At 53.6% G+C, this 22,185-nt stretch overlaps 3 protein-coding genes across 8 annotated transcripts; 2 read left to right on the forward strand and 1 right to left on the reverse strand.

Annotated features, from left to right (window-relative positions):
* Nucleotides 1–436: 436 nt before the first annotated feature.
* On the forward strand, nucleotides 437–11,561 carry Carns1 (carnosine synthase 1). 4 transcript variants are annotated; one of them, XM_048458352.3, is made up of 10 exons: nucleotides 437–530; nucleotides 890–916; nucleotides 2,686–2,959; nucleotides 3,623–3,712; nucleotides 3,957–4,444; nucleotides 4,683–4,857; nucleotides 4,944–5,029; nucleotides 5,666–5,897; nucleotides 5,989–6,269; nucleotides 8,899–11,561. In XM_048458352.3, exons 2-10 carry the CDS (start codon nucleotides 914–916, stop codon nucleotides 10,123–10,125), a joined length of 2,856 nt encoding a protein of 951 aa, XP_048314309.1. In that variant the 5' UTR covers nucleotides 437–530; nucleotides 890–913; the 3' UTR covers nucleotides 10,126–11,561. The 4 variants fall into 4 exon arrangements, with proteins under 4 accessions (XP_048314309.1, XP_048314314.1, XP_048314315.1 ...); XM_048458358.3 differs by lacking the exon at nucleotides 890–916 and having other exon boundaries at nucleotides 444–530; XM_048458357.3 differs by lacking the exons at nucleotides 5,666–5,897; nucleotides 5,989–6,269.
* A 1,550-nt stretch (nucleotides 11,562–13,111) lies between these two features.
* On the forward strand, nucleotides 13,112–19,976 carry Rps6kb2 (ribosomal protein S6 kinase B2). Of its 3 annotated transcripts, none has more exons than XM_048457857.3 (15): nucleotides 13,112–13,270; nucleotides 13,542–13,582; nucleotides 13,680–13,800; nucleotides 14,082–14,150; nucleotides 15,876–16,023; nucleotides 17,328–17,385; nucleotides 17,460–17,560; nucleotides 17,691–17,781; nucleotides 17,864–17,954; nucleotides 18,070–18,177; nucleotides 18,680–18,742; nucleotides 18,853–18,930; nucleotides 19,024–19,128; nucleotides 19,220–19,332; nucleotides 19,561–19,976. In XM_048457857.3, exons 1-15 carry the CDS (start codon nucleotides 13,193–13,195, stop codon nucleotides 19,748–19,750), a joined length of 1,455 nt encoding a protein of 484 aa, XP_048313814.1. In that variant the 5' UTR covers nucleotides 13,112–13,192; the 3' UTR covers nucleotides 19,751–19,976. The 3 variants fall into 3 exon arrangements, with proteins under 3 accessions (XP_048313814.1, XP_048313812.1, XP_048313815.1); XM_048457855.3 differs by having other exon boundaries at nucleotides 13,113–13,270; nucleotides 19,021–19,128; XM_048457858.3 differs by lacking the exon at nucleotides 13,542–13,582 and having other exon boundaries at nucleotides 13,153–13,270; nucleotides 19,021–19,128.
* An 81-nt stretch (nucleotides 19,977–20,057) lies between these two features.
* Nucleotides 20,058–22,101, reverse strand: Ptprcap (protein tyrosine phosphatase receptor type C associated protein). The gene is made up of 2 exons (XM_048457862.3): nucleotides 21,956–22,101; nucleotides 20,058–20,856 (listed from the first exon to the last, which is right to left on the reverse strand). Exons 1-2 carry the CDS (start codon nucleotides 21,956–21,958, stop codon nucleotides 20,254–20,256), a joined length of 606 nt encoding a protein of 201 aa, XP_048313819.1. The 5' UTR covers nucleotides 21,959–22,101; the 3' UTR covers nucleotides 20,058–20,253.
* Nucleotides 22,102–22,185: the final 84 nt, after the last annotated feature.

Genomic DNA, 22,185 nt, shown 5'->3' on the forward strand with positions numbered 1-22,185 from the left:
GATAGCCAGGGGCTCCTGATTAGGATTGACAGCTGCCTGGCTGGGAGCACTAGCTCCAACTAAAGATAGGCTTCAGCCTGTGCCCGACCCCAGGCAGTCAGTGCCAGTAATAGGCTGGGCTCAGCCCTCCCTACACAGACTCTCACCGTGATCACCCACGCCTTTTCCTCCCTTCTCCCTGTGGATCTCACTGTAGATCTGTCTGTGTCTAGACAGTCTTTGCCTGGGATCAGGGCTGTGTCTGAGGATACCCCTCTGTCCTGTGAACTACTCTCTCAGTCGTCAGATCCCAACACCCTTGGCCCACAAGTCCCTTGTCCTAAGCCTGAGGTGCAGAGAGGGGGAGCCACAAGGGAAAGGGGGAGGCGGGGCCCTGGCATGAATGCAGGCTGCCCCGCCCCAGCATGGCCAGGCTCACTATATAAGGGCACACCAATAGCGATAGTGCCGCCACCACTGCTGCACTCCCTTGGTCTCTGCCTACCCGCTCGCTCGACTGCCCAGCTTGGCTCAGTTGCTGCTACCAGCAGGTACCCCATTCTTGTCCTACCCCAGGGGAAGCAGGGAGCAGGGATAAGTGGGAATGCAGGTTGGGGACCCTGAGAACCTGTAGAGCTGGAACTAACCTTACATACTCATAGGGACCCTGGGTGCAGGGACTGAGCCAATACCCCAGTATAGCTGGAGTAACGTGGGGGTGGGGGGTGGGGTGGAGGATTCGGAGGTGCATGGTTCTTGGGGTCCATGGAGCAGAGTCTCTTTTTTCCTTGAGGTGGGGGTGGGGCAGGGATAGGACAGAGAGTATCTGGGTTCCTTAAAGTCTTCAGGGCTGAAAGGTCTGTTAGGGACCTGGCTGCCCTGATCCCTGCTTTGTCTCTCTGTCCCTTAGTCTCTCAGCCTCTCCACCTCCAAGATGGTGAGTCTCTTGTGGTCCCTTCCCACAAAGGCCCAAGTCCCTGGATAGAGGGAGGGCAAGAACTGGCACCCAAAGAGTCCTGCTTCTGACAGCTCCCACCCCATAACCAGCTCCATTCCTTGACCCCTACCCAGTGTACCAGGCACTCACCTGGGCCACATTATTCCCAGGAGGTAGGTGCTGTCAACCCAATGACAGTTCCTCATTCCAATAGCACCTATGTGCCCACCTGTGTGCCCAGAACTGGTCCGGGTTTGGAGACACCGCGATGAGCCTACAGTGTGTGACATCAGAGTACTTTTCTAGGAAAGGACACAAAGAATTCAGCCCTGGTGTCCTGAGATGCATGGAAGGTCTGAGGCCCAGACCTTGGATATCTGAGCCATAGCTTACAGTTTCTGAACCAATAGATGATCCCCCCCTCAGGCCAGATGTTTCTTTGGAACCAATGGGGTGGGAATAAGGCATGCACCAGGCATCCAGGTGAGAGCTAACCAAGCCAGAGAAAGCTAACAACCTGTCCAAGGTGGCTCAGTCTATCTCCTGAAAGACAGGCCCAGCTTCCAGGCTTGTATAGGTCAAGACACTGCAAGGAGTAATGTCCCCATTTCTATCACGCTGAGACTCCCAGCCTCAAAGAGGGGACATGGGTGTCAGACTTCCTGCAAAGAAGACAGTGCCAGGATACCATACACCTGTAGAGATATTTAGCCAGGTGTGGTGGGATTGACAGCTCAGTGCCAGCATGGGCCACATAGCAAAACAGCAAGAGCAAAACAGAGCTGGGGCTATAATTTGTTTAGAGGAATGCGGCCTAGCATGTAGGGGGCCCTGGTTTAATCCCCCCTCCCCATGAGAGCAAATGTAGTGGGGTACACCTGTAATTTCTCCACTTGGGAAGTGGAATGCCTTCAGTTTTTAGCCTAGTTCAAAGAGCAAAACCCCGTCTCAAAAAAAAGAAAAGGAAAAATGAAGAAGAACAAGGAATGAATGGAGGGACTGAGGTTGAAGGCAGTGGGCAGAGTGCTGGCCCAGCTTACAGGAGGCCAGAGGCCAGGTTCCAGCCCCGGCACTGTCATGTAAACCTGTCATGGTGGCACATGCCTGTAATCTCAGTACTCGGAAGGAGAGACAGATGCCTCAGAAGCTGAGGGCTGTGCTCCATTACATAAAAGCTTGAGACCAGCCTGAACTATGTGAAACCTTGTCTCAGAAAAAAGAAGAAAGAAAGAAAGAAAGAAAGAAAGAAAGAAAGAAAGAAAGAAAGAAAGAAAGAAAAGGATTCCAGTCCTTACCCAGAGGACATAGGGGTGATGAATAGAAAATAAATTCACCTAATCAGTAATAGGTGATTACTAATCAGTGACAACAAGGTCCATGATAGTCGATGAGTCACTGAGGCCCAGAGAGAACAGAGTTGGACAATGGTTGAGGTATTTTAGTGAGTAACCATCTGGGGAGCAATTACTGTGTGTCTGCACTGTGTGGTACTGGGACTGCAATGAGGCAAAGAACAAACCCTGGGCTCCTGGAGAGCCAGTTAGTGTGGGGTGGGGCTCGGCAGTCCCATCAGGGGACTAGCCTCAGGACATCACAGGTCTAGCCACAGGTCCCACTCAAAAGCCTTCCCTCCCCCTAACTCCTCCCTCTTCTGGTCCTTTGAATGGGAGCCAGGTAGGAAGACTGGGAGGCAGGTTTATACCATTAAGTGACTTCAAGTGCTCCCTTGCCAATCCTGCCCAAGATGTACCGTTTCTGCCCCTGCTCAGCTCTGCCAGGATCCACTGAGTACGGAGTGGGACTGTCCCCTGGGCTCCAAGGACCTGGATGGAAAGGAAGGACCATGGAAAGAAGGCGCTCCCTTGCCACCCACAGGCTGCTTCCCTGGGCCCTGGCGCCAGGATGTTAGCCTGGACTGCAAGGGCTCCCCAGAAGAGGCTGAGGCTCGGGCCTGGACTCTGTACTACTATGGTCTCCTTCAGAGCTGTCTGCAGCAAGCTGGCCTTCCTGAGACCCAGGACCGCAGCCAGGCACCTCGTACAGGTGCCTCCGGGCTCCACAAAGGGGGTCTCCCAGAGACAGGGAGGGATCTTCAGTCCAGTTGCTTCCCCTGTCTATTCAGGTTGTCTCCCCCAGGCTCTGGTTCTGTCTAAAGACAAAACCAGAGGGCCTAAGGCAGGCAGGTATTGTCTCCAAGGACATCCGGTCAGGGCTCCCCACCATGTCCCACCCTACTCACCCTGCTCCCTGGAATTCCACGGTACATTTGCATATTCTGTGGAACGGGAAACGTCTAGAATGATGTCTTAGGAGATGCTATGGAGGCAGCTGAGCAGTTGCGATCCCAAGATGCCTCCTTGTTTCATAGATCAGGTGGGTCATGAATAATTTCGTGTGGACCAAATGATCTGCAGCTAGAACACAAACTTGTTCCTATCACACAGACTGGAAAACTGAGGCTTAGAGAAAGAGTGACCCTTCTGAGGTCACATACAAAATCCAAACTCAGGTTAGACTCATCCTCCAGTGCCTTCTGGATCAGATGCAGATAAAACAGTCTCAAGGCAGGATGGCAGATCCCTCCTCCTTCATGTTCAGCTCCCTCCGTCCTCTGAGAGGGTGGGAATGGGGAGGTCACAGGAAATGGGCAGAAGGGCAGCCAAGAGGAGGACTCCTGGTGGACATGGCGATATTCTCTTCCCTCAGGCCGCCCTGGGGCAGAGGTGACCTTGTGCATTCTGGGTTCTCCCAGCACCTTTCTGTCTCTGTTGCTGGAGGGTGGGGTCCAGAACCCTGGTGAGTGTATGCCCAAGTTCCCTACTCTCTCCTACAGAAAGGGCAGCCCCACCCTACCCCGGCCATATCCCAAAACATCCACCAACCTTGGCAATTGCCTGCATTCCACAGGACCAGCTGCTCTGAGCAGGGGTGGGTTCAGGGAGTCACTGACCCCCATGACACTGAAGCCTGGGCGGGAGGTGGAGGGTGTTGGCACCATTCAGCATTCCCTGGCCAGCCACTTCCTTCCCTTTGCCCACAGGAAACATGCTCCTTTGCCTGTCCCCCGCATGGTTGATGAAGGTGGCAGCTCCAGGCCAAGAGGGTGAGGCGTCCCTGCTGGTCTCCAAGGCCGTGAGCTTCTATCCAGGGGGCCTGACATTCCTGGATGATTTTGTTCCCCCTCGGCATGCCACCTACTTCCTGGCAGGCCTGGGGCCAGAATCTGGCCATGGCAGGGAGGCGGCAGAGCTGGCTCGGAACCTCGCTTGCCCCACAGGAGCCTCAGCGGAGCTGGCACGACTGCTGGAAGACCGGCTGTTGACGAGGTGGTTGCTGTCCCAGCAGACCGATGTGGCGGTGCCAGCTACCCTGGCTTTCACTTATAGGCCTCCAGGGCTGCTTCGGGGAGGGGATGCCAGCCCTGGACTACGGCTGGTGGAGCTGAGTGGGAAGGAGGGCCAGGAAACACTGGTGAAAGAGGAAATAGAGGCCTTTGTGCACTCTGAGGCCTTGGGTGAAGCATCACAGGTAACAGGAGGTCCCTCTCTGCACTGAGGTCTTTGTGGATACCCAAAGGAGGGAACCCATGTAATGATTACCAAGTCCTACTGGGAAAGGATCCCAAATTCTCAACTCTGTCACTGCCCCATTTCTCCACAGCAGTGCCCTGTGCCCCAGTTTACATACTGAATATGTGGCATGAACACCCTACATTTCAGGCCCATGAGGTGGTGATGAGGAAGGTCCTCTCCCTTTTCTGCTATAGGTGGCTGTGAGGCTTAGCGGCTGGCGCTGGCGGGGACAGCAAGCATTGCGCCTGCACCTGCGGGTGGAGCCGTCTGCAGTGGTGAACACGGTGCTGGCATTGCTGGAGAAGCTGGAGGAGGAGGAGAGTGTGCTTGTGGAGGCCATGTGCCCACCTGCCCGGCTGCCCTTGCCAGGTTCTCGCCTGTGCTAGCCAGGAACTGAGAGCAGAGACTGGCCTCCCAGACCCTGTCTCCCGGTTAACTTCTTCCTGTTCCCCCAGGCAGTCCCGCACCTGGCCCCGAGCTGGCTGTGCGCATCTGTGCAGTGGTGTGTCGGATCCAGGGTGATAGGCCCCTACTGAGCAAGGTGAGAATGCCATAGGTCATGGCCCTGTCCTCCCCAGCTCTGCCCAACCCCACTGATCTGATGAGGGCCTGGTGCAGAGAGGACATGATCTTTGGAGGGAGGGGACTTCTGAGGTTGACACTTCTTCCTGTTCAACTCTCCTGAACCCTCTGTATCAGGAGCCCCTGTGCTCAACCCCCATTCAGACCTAGGGGCCTGATTCCTTTTCCAGTATGTTCCTCCTTACAGAAGAAACTAATTTAGGGTCAGTCCCGCAGGAAAGTCTCCAAGCTGGGGAGCCTAGGAAGTCTAGGGGGACCTGGGTACTCAGCAGAACTCCAGGGGAGATGAGGAGGGTCTTCAAGAGACAGCCTAAGACTAGAAAAAAACAGAGTGCTATAGCAGGTAGGAGCAAGCATGCTTGGAATCTTCGAGCTGGGCCTGGAAGCCAACATAACCCCGAGGGATCTGGGGACCAGATGGCCAGTGTGAAGCCAAGAGTGATTTATACAGTTTAAGTCTTGATGGAAGAAAGGAGTTCTTGAAGCACAGGGAAGGTGGGGCCTGTATTTTGGTGCAGGAAAGATGCTCAGGGGTCGAAGGGGTACTTAGAAAGGTGAGTCTTGGCCAGCCCCTTCTGAGCTGCACTCTGGTCAGGTGGTGTGCGGTGTGGGCCGTGGGGACCAGCTCGCGCGGCATCACAACACCCTGCCGAGGACACTGGAGGTGGCGCTGGCCCAGTGCGGCCTGGAAGAGGCGGCGCAGGTGGCGCTCCTGGGGCAGCGCATCAAAGAAGCAGCAGAAGCCGCGCTGGCCGCAGTGCTGGCCCTGGAGGCCGGACTGAGTGTCGAGCAGCGCGGTGGGCGCCAAGTGCACATAGACTTCCTCGGTGAGCACAGGAGGCGCGACTCGGTCTGGGTTGCGTGGGGACCGGATTGGGGGGAGGGGATGCTCAGTTCGCGCATCCTCGCCCGGCCCAGGCGTGGACTTCGTTCTCACAGTGGCCGGCCGCACGCTGACCCCCGCGGTCCTTAAGCTGAACAGTGGCCTGTGCTTGGAGGCGTGCGGCGCGCTTGAGGGGCTGTGGGCCGCGCCGCGCCTGGGGCACTCGGTAAAGGAGGCTGCGGCAGCACCGCTGGTGGAGACCATGCTGCGGCGCTCGGGGCGCCGCCTCATGGAAGGAAAGCAACTGCTGGTGATCGGTGCGGGCGGCGTCAGCAAGAAGTTCGTGTGGGAGGCGGCGCGGGACTACGGACTGAAGGTGGGCGGGGGCGGGGGGGCGGGTCCCGACCCTCAAGTCGCCGTCTGATTGGTGAAGGTGGGGGCGGGGCCTCCTTGCCGGGGCGGGACCGGTTGCTGTGAAAGGCCCCTCAGAGGGCATAGAAGGAAAAGAGGTGGGATAGATGGGCTGGAATGTGCCGAAAGCAGGTGGTACTCCAGGTCAACCGCGGAGCTCAGATCTCTATTTTCTTTATTTTTGAAAAAGGGCCTGCCGGGCTGTGGTGGTGCACTCCTTTAATCCGAACACTCTGGAGGCAGAGGCAGGTGGATCTCTGTGAGTTCGAGGCCAGCCTGATCTACAAGAGCTAGTTTCAGGACAGGCACCAAAGCTATGGAGAAACCTTGTCTCGAAAAAAACCAAAGGAAAAAGAGAGAGAGAAAGGGTCTTACTATATAACTCTTGTTGACTGGGATTCGCTATTTAATCAAGCATCAGACTCCCAGAGATCCTCCTGCCTCTTCCACCCTAGTGCTGTGCTGTAGTGCTGGCACATTAAAGCGTGCACCACCTTGTTCAATTGTTTTGTTTTTGTTTTTCCTTGCTGTTTTAGGGATTGAGTTTAGAGCCTTGCATATTCTATGCGAGCAAGCACTCTATCACTGAGCTACAGCTCCAGTTTTCATTTATTTTTTTTATTTTATTTTATTTTATTTTATTTTATGTATATGGGTGTTTTGCTTGCATGCATGTCTATGCACCAAAGTGGTGCCTGGTGCCCACTGAGGCCAGAAAAGAGCATCGATTCCCCTAGAACCGGAGTTACTGACAATTGTTAGCTGCTGTGTGGGTGTTGAGAATTAAGCCTGGTCTATGGAAGCGCAGCCAGTGCTCTTCACTGCTGAGCCATCCCTCCAGCCCTGATTTATTTTACTTTTTCAAATGTATGTTGTATGTGGGGAGGGCCTCATGTATGTATATGCACAAGTGTGTGCCGGTGTCAGTGGAGTCCAGAAAAGGGTGTCGTCGGATCCAGAGCCACCTAAAGTGGGCGCTAAATTCTGGTCCTCTGCAAAACAGCAAGCGCTTAGTGGCTAAGCCAGTTCTCCAGCCCTCAGTATTTTGGGATCTTTGAGACAGGTTCTCACATAACTCTTGGTGGTCTCAGCCTCCTTATATAGCTGCAGCTGCCTTTGAATTGGTCTTCCTACGTCCATCTCCAGATTCTGGGATTTCAGACATGTTATTTTATTTTTGTATTTTTGTTTATTTCAGTGATTGTTTATTAATGTCAGACAGGGTCTATCTAACTCTGCAGCCCAGGGTAGCCTGAAACTTAATAGGAAAATAAGGCTGGCCTTGAACTTCTGAGATTCTCTTTCTTCTGTCTCCCAAGGGTTGGGACTACTCTCTTTTTTTAAAAAAAAAAAATATTTATTTATTTATTTATTTATTTATTTATTATGTATACAGTATTCCGTCTACATGCATGCCTAAAGAGGGCACCAGGCCTCATTACAGATGGTTGTGAGCCACTATGTGGTTGCTGGGAATTGAACTCAGGACCTTTGGAAGAGCAGGCAATGCTTTTAACCACTGAGCCATCCCTCCAGCCCCGGGATTACTCTCTTGAGTTGCCCCTCCATGCTTTATTTTTTGAGCCAGAGTTTCACTATGTAGACTTGGTTCTCAAAACACAATCGTCCTGCTTCAGCTTCCTGAATGCTGGAATTACAAGCATGTACTGCCAAACCTTGTAGCTCCTAGGTCTGAAACAACTGGGTAAGGAGTCTAGCTCTGCCTTGGGGAAAGGTCTTTGGAGTCGAATTCCTGCAGCTTGGCATATAGGGTCCTCTGGGGGTGAAAAAGTAGTTCGCAGACCTCAAGTCAACTCTACTGTTGGGAGGAGGCAGGGACTCACATTGTAGGATATGGAGTTAACCAGGCAACAGACATTCTCATTCCCATTGAAACAGGAAAGCTGAGGTTCTCTCAGGCTGGCCCTAGTCCACCACAGTGGCCTCCTCGCCTTTTTTCCTGCCATGCACGGTCCTTGAGGAATTCCCAGACAGCCTTGGCATCACAGTTCCTACCTGATAGTGTGTATGTCAGTTGAAGTACTGAAAGACTCCTGATGCCAAGATACCTTACAAACAGCCCCTTCCCCTCATCAGTGGCTGCTTCTGCCCTGAGTATCAGCTGCCTTGTGCCTGTGTTTCCCCCAGCAAACCACAAGCTTTGGGGACTCGGCCCCTCAGGAGTCCTGCACATCACATTACAGTGTTAGAACATGCAAAATGAATGATAACCAAGCCACCTGTCTCCTGTCCCAGCTCTGATGGCTGGTCTCCAAGCCCTGCGGCGTGGGGGAGGGAGGAGCTGCTTGTGAGTGAGTCCTAGTGAGTCCTCTGGTGTTCTCTCCTTGCTCCTGGCCCCTCAAGCCCAGCCTACTCTTTCCTCCCGAAGTTTTTCCTTCTGACTTCCTGCCCCTCCAGGCCGAAGCAGGTGTCCCACCTCTGCACTTTCCATTTACTCAACACGTCATCAATAAACATATTCCGAGCTCCTGGTGTTTATGATTTAGCCTCCCCTGTGGGACACCATCCTGTCTCCTCCATGACCCAACACCTGCTGACACGGAGGTCCCTCCTGCTCGCTTCTGTTTCTGCAGCTGCACCTGGTGGAATCGGACCCTAACCACTTTGCCTCCCAGCTGGTGCAGACCTTCATCCACTTCGATGTGACGGAGCACCGGAGAGATGAGGAGAATGCAAAGCTGCTGGCTGAGCTGGTACGAGCACGCAACCTGAAGCTAGACGGCTGCTTCTCCTTCTGGGATGATTGCTTGGTGCTTACCGCTCTGCTCTGCCGTGAGCTGGGTCTGCCCTGCAGCCCCCCAGCTGCCATGTGCCTGGCAAAGCAGAAGAGCCGTACTCAGCTACACCTATTGCGATGCCCGGGCCCACCCTGGCCTGCGACTTCCCTCCATGCTGTGGCCTGCTGCCCATTGGAGAGTGAGGCTGATGTGGAGAGAGCCATCGACCAGGTACCCCTGCCAGGTGTGATGAAACTGGAATTTGGCTCAGGAGCAGTGGGTGTGCAGCTGGTGAAGGATGGACCCCAGTGCCATGAGCACTTTTCCCGGATCCTCCATGACTTGCAGGGTGAAGCTGACCACCCGGGCATTGGGCTGGGCTGGGGCAATGCCATGCTGCTGATGGAATTTGTCGAGGGCACAGAGCATGATGTGGACCTGGTGGTGTTTGGTGGACGGCTGCTGGCTGCTTTTGTCTCTGATAATGGCCCCACAAGGCTGCCTGGCTTCACGGAGACTGCAGCCTGCATGCCCACTGGGCTAGCACCAGAGCAGGAGGCCCAGCTGGTACAGGCAGCTTTTCGCTGCTGCCTGAGCTGTGGGCTGCTAGATGGAGTTTTCAATGTGGAGCTCAAGATGACTGGGGCTGGGCCAAAGCTCATCGAGATCAACCCACGCATGGGAGGGTTCTACCTTCGAGACTGGATCCTGGAGATCTACGGTGTGGATTTGCTGCTGGCATCTGCCATGGTGGCCTGTGGCCTGCAGCCGGCCCTGCCTGCCCACCCTCGGGCCCGTGGCTACCTGGTGGGCATCATGTGCCTGGTGTCCCAGCATATAGAGATGCTGAGTTCCCCTAGCATTCGAGAGACTCTGCAAGCCCTCCATGACCAGGGTCTATTGCGACTCAACCTGCTGGAGGAGGCCTTGATACCGGGTCAGTATGAGGAGCCTTACTGCAATGTGGCCTGTGCTGGGCCCAGCCCTGCTGAGGCCCGTCTCCGCCTGCTGGGCATCTGTCAGGGATTGGGCATTGACAGACCCAACTACCCAGTTGCCCATTTCCTGTCTCACTTCAAATAGCAGGGATGAAGTGCTAGGAGAAGGGGTTGTGATGCTCTGTTTCCCTGCCCTCTTTCCATCACCTTGCCCAAACCTAATTCAGCACACTCCTCTGCCTCAGATCTGTTTCAGAGCAGTAGAGTCATTTTGACATCATAGTCTTCTGGACTCAAGGACCATAAAACAAGTATCTGGACGTTTCTGGGTCTTCTTGACTTCCCAAAAGCCTCCATCTAGTCCCAGGTATCCCCAGAACTCTAGTGTTGTGGAATATTAGTTTAGCTAGGCAAAGATGTGTTACATTTGTTTATGCTGTGGAATATTACTTTAACTACGTAAAAGTGTGTTACATTTGTTTCTGCTGCCTTTGTTAATTGTGTAATGATGTGTTACATTTGTTTATATTGCATTTGTTTAATTATGTAAAGATGTGTTGTTATTTCGCCTTGCCTGGCTAAGGCATCTGATTGGTCTAATAGAAAGCTGAATGGCCAATACCTAGGCAGGAGAGGGGTAGGTAGGGCTGGTGGGCAGAGAGAATAAGTACAAGGAAAGTTCTAGGCTTGAGAGAGAAGATGGGGGAGAGGACGAGGGAGAAAGAGAGGGACACACCTGGGGCCAGAAGCCAGGCAACTGCCAGCCAGCCAGACACAAGAAGCAGTGAAAGAAAGAAAGAAAGAAAGAAAGAAAGAAAGAAAGAAAGAAAGAAAGAAAGAAAGAAAGAAAATATAAGAAGCCCTGGGGCAAAACATAGATGAAGAGAAACAGGTTAAGTTATAAGAGCTAGCAAGAAACAAGCCTAAACTATGGCCAAGCTTTCATAACTAATAAGAATTCTCCGTGTCATGATATGAGAGATACGGTGGCCTAAAAGATAAAGCCTGGGACACTCTAGCCTTTAAGTAACTAACAAATAGCAGCTTCATGTCCACACTGTCGTGCCCATCCCAGATGGTAGTGGGTCCAAACCCAGGTCCTCCCAACCACCCCTTCAGGCCTGTCTCTTCATGTCACTTATAGGAGGAGGGAACCTACATGGATCTCTGTCCTTGGCCAAAGCCCATGAAAACTGAGATTAACACTCCTGTCTAAAGTCTAGGATAGTTGTGAAGCCTGCTGAAAATGTCTAACAGTGCCTCACTGTGACTGTTGGCCTGAGAAGTAGGAATAACCATCTCCCTTCACACCTCCAGGCAGACACTAATGTCCCTGTGTCACAGATGAGGAAGCCGACTCAGAGAGTCGACTCTGCCTCCAAGGTCCTACCTCAGTGGATGTAGACAGGATGCACAGACCATCCTTTTCTGTTTACTGTTTTGTTTTTTTGGGTTTTGTTTTGTTTTAGAGACAGACTTTCTCTGTAGCTTTGGAGGCCTGTCCTGGAGCTGGCCTTGAACTCACAGAGATCCGCCCGTCTCTGCCCCTGAGTGATGGGATTAAAGGTGTGCACCACCACTGCCCTGGCCTGTTTACTGTTTTACATGCTCATTCAGCTTCCAGGTCCTACCCTCACTCAGAAGCAGCACTCAGGCTCCTGAACACCTTCCTCTGATGAACTCCACACACGTCTCTACCAGCTCCACTGCTTTATCCTCTGGCGTACCTAACTAGCCTGGCTGCAGGACTTCTGTCTACACCGGTTTCTGTATTCTGGGAAGCTACTCTGAAAACGCCTGCTTCTGCCCAGCACGGAAACTGTGGGCAGCTCCCCAATCATGTCTACCCAAATAGACTTGTAAACTAATGAAGTTTTCTGGGCTAGGTTGGTTTTGCACAGTGCCCCGCCCAGGTTCAATAGGTGTGGAGCTGGGGAGAGGGAGGGAAAGGTAGGAAAAACACCCCATTGTCTGAGCCCCTGGGCTGACCTTTGGCAGGGGCCTACCTTGTACTTACATCTAGGCCTAAATTCGAGGTTTTCTTTTGCTTGAACTACAGCCCTACGTCACATCCAGATAGTAAACACTCTGCTGGCCTGGACACCCATAAGTTCGGTTCATCTGAGTTCACACCTTGCATCACAAGGGGCCTCCCACATGCAGTGGGAAGGTCCATCCAGATAAACTCAAATCCAAAATCACAGACGTGGTCTGAAATAGAACCCAAGTAGTTAGGCTTATGTGACAAGTGATTTTACCCCACCCTTACCCCCTCACCCCCCTACCCTCCAATCCCTCCACTCATCCCCCCCACCCTTCCATCCTCCCACTCCCCAGCCCAACCATCTCACCAGCTCTCCTTCATCTTTTCAACCATATTCTTTTGCTTTGCTTTGGTTTGGGTTTTTTTTTTTTTTTTTTTTGGTTTGGTTTTTTGAGACAGGGTTGCACTCTGTAGACTGACTCTCCTGGAACTCACTCTGTGGATCAGAGATTCGCCTGCCTCTTCCTCCCGAGTGCTGGGATTAAAGGCCACCACTGCCTGGCCTTTCAAACACATTCTATTTAAGTACCTATTCTGAACCAGGAAGCAGGAACACTTTAACATGCTTAAGTTCATAAAAGGCCTTATTTATTTCAGTCTGCTGAGTCCTTCAGAATGCGAGCCCGGTAATAAAGCCCAGGCAGTCACCCAGCAAATGTCAGACCTGCAGCGTCTGTGAGTTTTTGGGAGATTGTGGGGAGTGTCCCTAATACAGCCAACTAGTTCCTAGTAGTCACTACTTGCCTGGCAACTCAGCTCCAAGAACAGCTGTAGATTTGCCATTTTAACTCAAACCTGCATGTGCCTGTGATTCTGCCCATTCAATCTCGAACTTATCCCAGAGCCAAAAAGGAGGCTCTGCGTTACTCGCGTCGGGTGCAGACCCGGGAGAGCGGGATTAGGAAGAGACAGTCTAGTATAGCCTGTTCAGAGGGCTGCAGGATAGCTGGTCCAGGTCTCTGGAACTACAACTCCCGAGAGACTTTGCGACAGCCACCATATTCCCTCCCACCTGGCTAAAGGACTTGCGAGAGAGTGGGCGAAGCTACTTTGCGTCAGCAGCGCGCGCGGCTGCCCGTCGCGGAGAGATAACGCAGCTCCCAAGCCTGGGCTGTCAGTCAGAACTCCGCCTGGTCCGGGCCAAGGGGCCGCCGGGGCCGGCGGAGCCATGGCCGCCGTGTTTGACCTAGACTTGGAAACCGAGGAAGGCAGCGAGGGCGAGGGCGAGCCGGAGTTCAGCCCTGCGGTGAGTGTTTCCCGCCGGGCACGACTGGACCCGGGGGCCCAGCCGGCTAACCAAAGGCACGACACTCCCTACTCTTGAGTGCCCCATCCTTCCCAGATCCAACCCCAGCCCCTGAACCCAGTCTTCCCTTTCTGCCCTTGGTCTCTCTTCCCCACCTTTCCCCCATTCCTGTCTCCCATCTTTGGTCCTTTCTCCTGGGCCAAGAGTTCCCCCTGGATTGGGAGGAGATGTTCATGCATCTCCATGGTTCTTACCCCTCGGTTTCTCACAGGAGGTGTGTCCCCTTGGCGAGTTGAGGGCTGCTGGCCTGGAGTGAGTGAGGGGTCTTTCTGGGGGCCGGGGACACGGAGTAGGGATGGGACTTGGGGTACACCAGAGCCTTGCTCTCATTAACTTTCTGTGTCTTTAGGACGGTGGGACACTATGAGGAGGTGGAGCTGACGGAGAGCAGCGTGAACCTGGGCCCAGAACGCATCGGACCCCATTGCTTTGAGCTTCTGAATGTGCTGGGCAAGGGGGGCTATGGGAAGGTACTAGCACCCCTTCCCCTCATGGTGACCTCAGCTCTAGCCTGGGGCAGCATACCATCCTTCACACCCAATAGGCTTCTGTGTGGAGCCTCTGAAGGGGATTTAGAGGTGGAAACCCAAGGGAGGGAAGGGCAGAACCTCTCAAAATCTGATAGAGATCTTAAGTGCTCCACCCTTGAGCTGAGTTTAGTGCTTTTGGTCCCAGTACTAGAGCCTTAGGGTGGGGCTCCTTGAAAATAGGATGTGTGAGGAATGTTGATCCTGCTTCCCCTGTCCTACAGGTGTTCCAAGTGAGAAAAGTGCAAGGTGCCAACTCGGGGAAAATATACGCCATGAAAGTCTTGAGAAAGGTGAGCCATTTGCTCAGCCAGCAAATGCTGAGTCGCTACCACCCCACAACCTGTCCAAGGCTTTGGGAGGACAACCGTGAACTTGGTGGAGACAGCCTCCACCCCACAACCTGTTCCAGGCTTTGGGAGGACAACCGTGAACATGATGAAGACAATCTCTATCTTGTCACTTGCTGGCTTAGTACCTATTGTCACGTACTGTTTTTCAGTCATTCTTGAAAGGGAGCAACCTGTCTGCTGGGGCACATTGGCAAGTTTTGATGGCCATGACTAGTAGGGGAAGTACAGTTGACAATCAGTGACTAAAAGGTAGAGAGGCAGATAAACAGGAACCAACAACAAAGACTTGTCTGGCTCAGCGTGTCAGTAGTTCACTGAATTTGATGGGATACACCCTGTCGCCTCAGGGCTTGAAGGGATGAAGCAGGAGGAGGCTCTGACTTGGTTTAGGACAGCCTGGGCTACATAATGATATCTTGTCTTGAACAACAAACAGAGTGTCAAGGTTGAGAAACTGAGAGGATAAACCAGTTCCTGAAAAGGTTTACTACTCATAGCAGTAGAATTACACAGAAATTTGAGTGGCAAAAGATGACAGAAGGGCCAGGTGGTGGTGGTGCACGCCTTTAATCCCAGCACTTGGAAAGCAGAGGCAGGCAATCTTTGTGAGTTCGAGGCCAGCCTGATCTACAGAGCGAGCTCCAGGACAGGCTCCAAAGCTAGAGAAACCCTGTCTTGAAAAAAAAAAAAAAGATAGGAGAAGGGCAGTGGCTGAGAAGCAAGAAGACAGGTGTGAAAGTGGGGCAGCCTTTAACTGCAACTGACTAACGATCTTTCACAAATCCTAATCATTTTAAACTAATGTATGATTTATACATGATAGAGGCCAGAGGGCAGCATAGGATTCCCTACTCTATCACTTTCTTATTCTCATGTGACAGGGTCTCTCACTGAACCTGGAGCTAGGCTGGTGGCCAGCAAGCCCCAGTGATCCTTCTGTCTCCACCTCCCACAGTGCCTAGGTTACAGGCACACACAGCCGTCCTTGGCTTTTTTTGTTGTTGTTGTTTTTTGTGACAGGGTTTCACTGTAGTTTTAGAGCCTGTCCTGGAACTAGCTCTAGTAGATCAGGCAGGCCTTGAATTCACAGAGATCTGCCCGCCTCTGCCTTCCAAGTGCTGGGATTAAAGGCGTGCGCCACTGCCACCCAGCTTCACCCTTGACTTTTTATGTCAATACTTGGGCGTTTGAACTCAGATCTCCATGATTGCATAGCCTGTACTTTTAACATCTGGGCCTTGTCCCCAGTCCTCTAGTCATCTTGACATCACTGCATGCCCATGTCTACACAGACCTAGAGTCTAGACGCTTATATCACCAAGTTGTTGGGGTTTTTTTTGTTTTTTGTTTTTTTTTTTTTGAGACAGGGTTTTTCTGTAGCTTTGGAGCCTGTCCTGAAATTAGCTCTTGTAGACCAGGCTGGTCTTGAACTCACAGAGACCCACCTGCCTCTGCCTCCCGAGTGCTGGGATTAAAGGCCTGCGCCACATCGCCCGACCCCAAGTTGTATATTAATATATATTTGAAACCTGACTTTCCTTGTACTTACTAGAACACCAACATGGTTGAATACTGGCGTTGAACGTTCTGCAAAACAGTAAAACAGCAGAGCCCAAAGGAAATCACTCTGGTACTTCACTCTCTAACCCAGTCCTGCATCTCTAGGCCAAGATTGTACGCAATGCCAAGGACACAGCACATACCCGGGCTGAGCGGAACATTCTAGAATCTGTGAAGCATCCCTTCATTGTGGAGCTGGCCTACGCTTTCCAGACAGGTGGCAAACTCTACCTCATCCTGGAGTGCCTCAGTGGTAGGTGTGTGGGCGAGGCTGAGTAGTGGGGGGCAGGGGACAAGCATGGGGAGCATGAGGACTCAGGGAATCCTGAGAAACGTGGTGGTGGAGGATGGCTGGGAGGCTCAAACACCATGCCTTGCCATATGTCCATCTGTCTGTCCTCCATTTGTTCATTCATTCAGCAAACATCCATCCAGTGCCTAGTGTTTGTGGGGTGTGTGGGTCTGGTGGGAGCTTGTCTAGATGTCCAGAGGGAATTCCATCCAGTTTTGCTACCTTTCCTGCCTGTCCCCCGTGTGCCAGGTCCCCATCTAGCTGCATCCTTCTTCATCTTGGAAGTCTCATGGATAGTAACTGTTTCTATAAGGTCATTTTTTGTTTTTGTTTTGAGACAAGGTCTGCTTATGTGTAGCCTTGGCTTGCCTGGAACTTACTATGTAGACCGTGCTGGCCCTGAACTCAGGAGATCCACCTTGAATTCAGATTCTCAAACTCAGGAGGTCTGGCTGTGTCTACTGAGCGCTGGGGTTAAGGCATGTGCCACTACACCTACTTGTTTTGTCCTTTGAGACACGGTCTCACTGTATAGCATTGACTGACCTGGAACTTACCACATAGAACTCAAAGACACTCCCCGCCCCTGTCTTGGATTAAGGCATGTGCCACCATACACAGCAAGTCTGTTTCTAAACTGGCTTTGAGGGTCTAGCCCACTTGGGTTCTTGTATATCCTCCACTAATTGCAAAGGCCATCATCCTAGAGCACACATCTCTAACTACCCAAACAAAGCCTTGGCCTTTTCGGTCACACCACTGCTTACCAAGGGTGACCAAGGCCCACTCTTTCTCCCTGCTTCTCTAGTACCAGCTGAGCCCCACGAGCTTGTCTCTGCATGCTTGGCATCCTTCTTCACTATATCGACACCCTGAAAGCCACACTTTTGTTGCCCTTTCTCCATCTTTTTGTTGAGATTAGCTTCCTATGTCCTCCACCACGAAGCTCCGTGGTGAAGTTCTCAGAGCTGTTACCTGCGCCTGGCATCCTAGAGCACTGTGCGCATGTCTGTCTCCCCATCAGACTGAGCATCCTGAGGGCAATGGCTGGGTCTCCTCAACTCTGCCCCAGCTTCACCCAGCACAGGGCCAGGCACCGAGTGAGTAGGCGACGGTAGATGTTTGCTGATTGAATTGAGTCCCCACGGCAGCTCTGGGAGGCAGGTAGGGTGGGATCTACACGCCCCACTTTTCTCTAGAAGAAACTGACAGGCAGCAGCAGGACTGGGCCTGAGTACACAGCTGCTGTTGTGCTTGCCTCACAGGTGGTGAACTCTTCACACATCTTGAGCGAGAAGGCATCTTCCTGGAAGACACAGCCTGGTGGGTCTCTGGGGGTGCTTGTCCTTGCCTTCGCTCCACCTTTGCCCTGCCTTCATCTTGTCCTGTCTCTGCAGCTTCTACTTGGCTGAGATCACGCTGGCCCTGGGCCATCTCCATTCCCAAGGCATCATCTACCGGGATCTCAAGCCGGAGAACATCATGCTCAACAGCCAGGGTGAGCACGTTGCAGGCGTGCCTGCTCACACCCCCTGTCTTGGTGGTCTGCAGGGTAGGGGTGAGGAACCCACCTGTAGGCCTGGGCCACATTTCACCCCCATGTTATCCCTTTTAATGTTCTTTCTCAGGCCACATCAAATTGACAGACTTTGGACTCTGCAAAGAGTCCATTCATGATGGTGCCATCACGCACACCTTCTGTGGCACCATCGAGTACATGTAAGTGGCACCTGACTGGCCCTGGGTCTGAGAGAATAACCAAAGAGGGCTTGCCCTTACTGACAGTTCACCTGTCTCCCAGGGCCCCAGAGATTCTAGTGCGCAGCGGCCACAACCGGGCAGTGGACTGGTGGAGCCTGGGGGCCCTGATGTACGACATGCTCACTGGATCGGCAAGTCCAGCTCCTTGGGAGGAGGGTGGGTGTTGGGGAGACCCCCCCTTCCAGGCTGGGGCAAGACTGGGTGGGAAGATCCCCCTAGACTGCTCTCACTTTCTGCCTCTTCCAGCCGCCCTTCACCGCAGAGAACCGAAAGAAAACTATGGATAAAATCATGAAAGGGAAGCTGGTGCTGCCCCCCTACCTCACCCCGGATGCCCGGGACCTTGTCAAAAAGGTGGGGCTCCCTCCTGTCCAGGCTCCCATCTCTTCCCCTAAGCCTTGACAGACAGTAATCCTGTACATATGCTTGAGTGTCCTTAGGCCCTGGGGAAGGCCAGGCCCCCATCCTGTGCAGTTTGCCCCTGGAAATGATAGGAACATTGGCTTTGGAGCTCAAGACCCTGAGTTCAGGCCTGGGTTCTGAGAGCCTCACCACTGCCCCTGAGCAGTCCTGGGTCTGTGTCTTCATCAGCAGGGTATTCTTGTGAGCTAGCCGTATTCCATCAGAAGTGCCAGCATCATCCTGTTAAAGGGAGGGAGTGTCACATAGATTCTAAGGCCTCTAAGATGGCCTTGAGCAGGAGCTTTGCCAAGGCTTCATGAAGAGGGCACTCAACCCAGTATCAAGGGGTTCGGTGGGCAGAGGCCATGTTCCAGAGTCTGTACCTTGTTTCTGCTTGCCTTCTCCCCATTCTGGAAATGGGGCATCCACCCTTACCTCTTCTCTGCTTCTGCAGTTTCTGAAGCGGAATCCCGTTCAACGAATTGGGGGTGGCCCAGGAGATGCTGCTGAGGTGCAGGTGAGTCTGGGGTTAGGATAAGGAGTTAGGGCCAGAGGATGAAGTGGGCTAAAGCAGGGAGCTAGGCAAGGTGAGTCTCTGACATGTTCCTGGGCACCCTCCAACCTCAGAGGCACCCCTTCTTCCGGCACATCAATTGGGATGACCTCTTGGCCCGCCGGGTGGACCCTCCCTTCAGGCCGAGTCTGGTGAGTATCTGGGGATCCTTTTGGCCCCTATGGCAGGTGGAGACCCTGCACTTCAGATCCCCCTAATTTTCTACATGGATCTTCCCACAGCAGTCAGAAGAGGACGTGAGCCAGTTTGATACACGTTTTACACGGCAGACTCCAGTAGATAGTCCAGATGACACAGCCCTCAGTGAGAGTGCCAACCAAGCCTTCCTGGTGAGGGCATGGGGGTTATGGGGACCAGAGAAGGGATTGTAGCCAGGGACTGGAAATGCCAAGCATTGGCTGACCTGGCCTTTCCCCACAGGGCTTCACGTATGTGGCACCTTCTGTCCTGGACAGCATCAAGGAGGGCTTCTCTTTCCAGCCCAAGCTGCGTTCCCCCAGGCGCCTTAACAGCAGCCCCCGCACCCCCATCAGGTACCCAGGGACAGGGCAGGCATGTGACTGGGGTGGGTCTCTCTAGCACAGACTACCTTTGGGATACTCTGGTCAAGATTTTCTTTAGGGCTAGCCTGTCTCCTGCCCACCGGAACCCCAGTCCCTGTACATCTGCAATGGACTGCTAAAACGGCCGTTTGTGGACCTACTGCCAGTATTCCTGCCTAAGCTTAGGAGGCTCTGACTCTGCCTTGGTTTTTCCTGCAGCCCCCTCAAGTTCTCGCCCTTTGAGGGGTTCCGGCCCAGCCCTGGCCCACCAGAGCCCATGGAGCCATCTCTACCTCCACTCCTGCCACCACCATCACCACCACCACCCACAAGCACTGCCCCTCTTCCCATCCGTCCCCCCTCAGGGACCAAGAAATCCAAGAAGGGCCGTGGGCGCCCAGGACGCTGAGAACAGAGGAAGAGGGCAGCCCTGAGGCCAGCTCCCTGTTGGCTGTGAGGACCTGGCCACCTCCCATCTGGGTGTATCTCTTGGGTGGCTGAGCCCTATAATCATGTACATGTAGGGCTGCAGCGTACAGCCCTGGCAGCAGACTTACCACGGGTCTAACACCCATCCCACCAGAAGGGACTTCACCTGTGCCCTTAGAGAATTAAAGGACTGAATCCTGGCAGAATGGCTTCCGCTGGACTGCAGGACACCAGAATGGCCCATTTAGGGAGAGGAGGGGAGGAGGAATGCTAAAGGACTCCAGACCTCAGGACTTAAGAAGTTTTATTTTCGGTGTCTGCCCAGTGCCTGGGGAGGGGGAGAGGGACACTCTGGGAAACTGGTCGGGGTGGCAGTCTAAGCTGCATGGGATGATGATGGTCCAGGCTGGTTCTTGTTTCATCAGGACAGCATGAAAAGAGACAGTCAGAGGCTGGGGCAGGGACAGGACAGCAGGCTGGCTCCTATAGTGCGGTGACATGAAGGCGCTGGCCCCCTGCTTTTCCAGCACTGTCATCCCAGGCTGCACTACCTGAAAAGGCGTGCAGGTCACTCAGAAGGGCCTCAGCACTGCTGCCTGAGCCCACGGGGCCTTGCGAGCTGAGGCCTAGGCCCCCTTCACTGTCTGTGTCATATGCTGCTGGGGCCTGCTTTGCTTGAGCTCCGGCTTCACACCGCTGCTCCTCTTCCTGGGGACCAGCTTCCTCAGGGCCACCATCCATCATGAAATCCTCTTCTGCATCCTGCTCCTCTTGCTGCCCTGGTTCCTCTGGGGATCCCAGGTCAGTGCGGGCCCGAAGCCAGCGGCCTGCAGGGCTGGCCCAGAGCAGGCGGCGGGTGTGGCCCCACAACGCAGCACCCAGGCGAGCTGGGTGGTAGTAGCCCCCTGAGGCACGACTGAGGCGATGCCAGGCGAAGGCCAGGGCAGTGACAAGTAGCAGCAGGAGCAGGAACAGCAGGATGATGGTGACAGCACTGGAGCCTGCACCATCCTCTGTGCCTACCCCAGAGGCCAGGGCCCCGGGCAGGGCTAACAGCACCCTAAATCTGAGGGTACCAGGCAGAGCCTGTGGGAGACAGCAGGGAGAAGTTGTTATTGATGAAACCAACTGATCTTTTCTGACACAATCTTTAGTTGCCTCAAGCAAAACAGGGACAGTCAAGCAGAAAATCCCCAGCCCTTATTTGGTTAAGGCCTTGCCCTAGTGTGACCGCCTTCAACTCAACCCTGCAGTCACTTCTCACTGCCCCTGGTCTGCCATTTTGCCTGAGGCCTGTGCACTGCTCAGATGCTGGACTTCCACAGCCTCAAGCCTGCCTGCTTGCCATGGTCTAGGCCCTGCTGATGAGACCCACCAGCCCTCTACAGCTAACCCGTCCCTTAATTACTCTTCTCCCATCAAATCCCACACCAGAGAAAAAATTGATTATTCTGTTCCCTTCCCATCAGAATAAGCTCCTAGATGATGGAATTGGGAGGGGGACACCACTTAAAACCATGGTGGCACCTAGATGTTTAATGGACATTAGCCAGATGTGTTAAAATGGCCTGCCTGGGCAGTGGAGGGAGCTGGGGGGCCTGAGAAGCAGGTGGCTCTCTGGAGGCCATGATGGAGGTATCTAGATCAACTCAGAGGTTGACTGGTCCTAGGATGGGGGGGATCTTTGAAGCCCCTCCTCTCAACCATGGGGCTGCCCCAGCTGCAGGGTTTCCGTTCAGCTCCCCATTCTGCCCTGGAGGGCCTCAGGCGTGCAGGGCCAAGACTCAGTTTGGGGCAGCACATATAGCTATCAAAGGAAGCCTGCGGTTGGAACAAAGCAGGTGGGGGGGTGTGGTAGGGGTGGGGGAGGGGTGCTGGGTGAAAGCCTCCCTTAGCACACCAGGCTCCAGAGAAGGAGTCACACCCAAACTCAGCTCATGAGGGGGATCAGATGAGGGACTATTCCAAGGGTCTTGGAGTAGGGCCACAACTAGAATGAGGTACTGCAGGACCTATCCTGAATTCCAGAGAGCCCAGCTCTGAGGTGAGGGCCAGGTACCACCCCATGTTAGTCCTGGGCTTTTCTACCCCAGGTCTCTTGTGAGGGGACCCCTTAGCTCTGAAATCCCCCAAATCCATCCCCAGCCCACTGTGCCCCAAGAACCCAGAGGGCTCCACAGCTCACCATTGATCCGATGGCCTTTGCACGGGCACCCACCTCTGACTGGCTGTGTTTAGTGAGAAGTGAGCTCCGGAGCGCTCAAGTATAGTAGCTAGTAGGAGTTACTGACACTTCCGTTTCCTGCCTGAAACACCCCACCCACTCTAGCCTATCATAGGACCCTCATGGGGTCTCAGCCTCTCAGGATCCCCAGACCCAGACCAAATCTTCCCAGGCCTCTCTAGGTGAGGTTG

The sequence above is a fragment of the Myodes glareolus genome, chromosome 7, assembly GCF_982192425.1.
Source record: "Myodes glareolus chromosome 7, mMyoGla1.1, whole genome shotgun sequence".
Taxonomy (NCBI): Eukaryota; Metazoa; Chordata; class Mammalia; order Rodentia; family Cricetidae; genus Myodes; species Myodes glareolus.

Excerpts from the sequence above, each read along its gene's own strand:
- Carns1 (XM_048458352.3), top strand. Across the intron at positions 4,445-4,682 it reads CCTTGGGTGAAGCATCACAG|GTGGCTGTGAGGCTTAGCGG; the intron begins GTAACAGGAGGT and ends TTTCTGCTATAG. Across the intron at positions 6,270-8,898 it reads CGCGGGACTACGGACTGAAG|CTGCACCTGGTGGAATCGGA; the intron begins GTGGGCGGGGGC and ends CTGTTTCTGCAG.
- Rps6kb2 (XM_048457855.3), top strand. The coding sequence starts at position 13,193 with ATGGCCGCCGTGTTTGACCTAGACTTGGAAACCGAGGAAGGCAGCGAG. Across the intron at positions 13,271-13,541 it reads AGCCGGAGTTCAGCCCTGCG|GAGGTGTGTCCCCTTGGCGA; the intron begins GTGAGTGTTTCC and ends GGTTTCTCACAG. Across the intron at positions 14,151-15,875 it reads CCATGAAAGTCTTGAGAAAG|GCCAAGATTGTACGCAATGC; the intron begins GTGAGCCATTTG and ends CTGCATCTCTAG.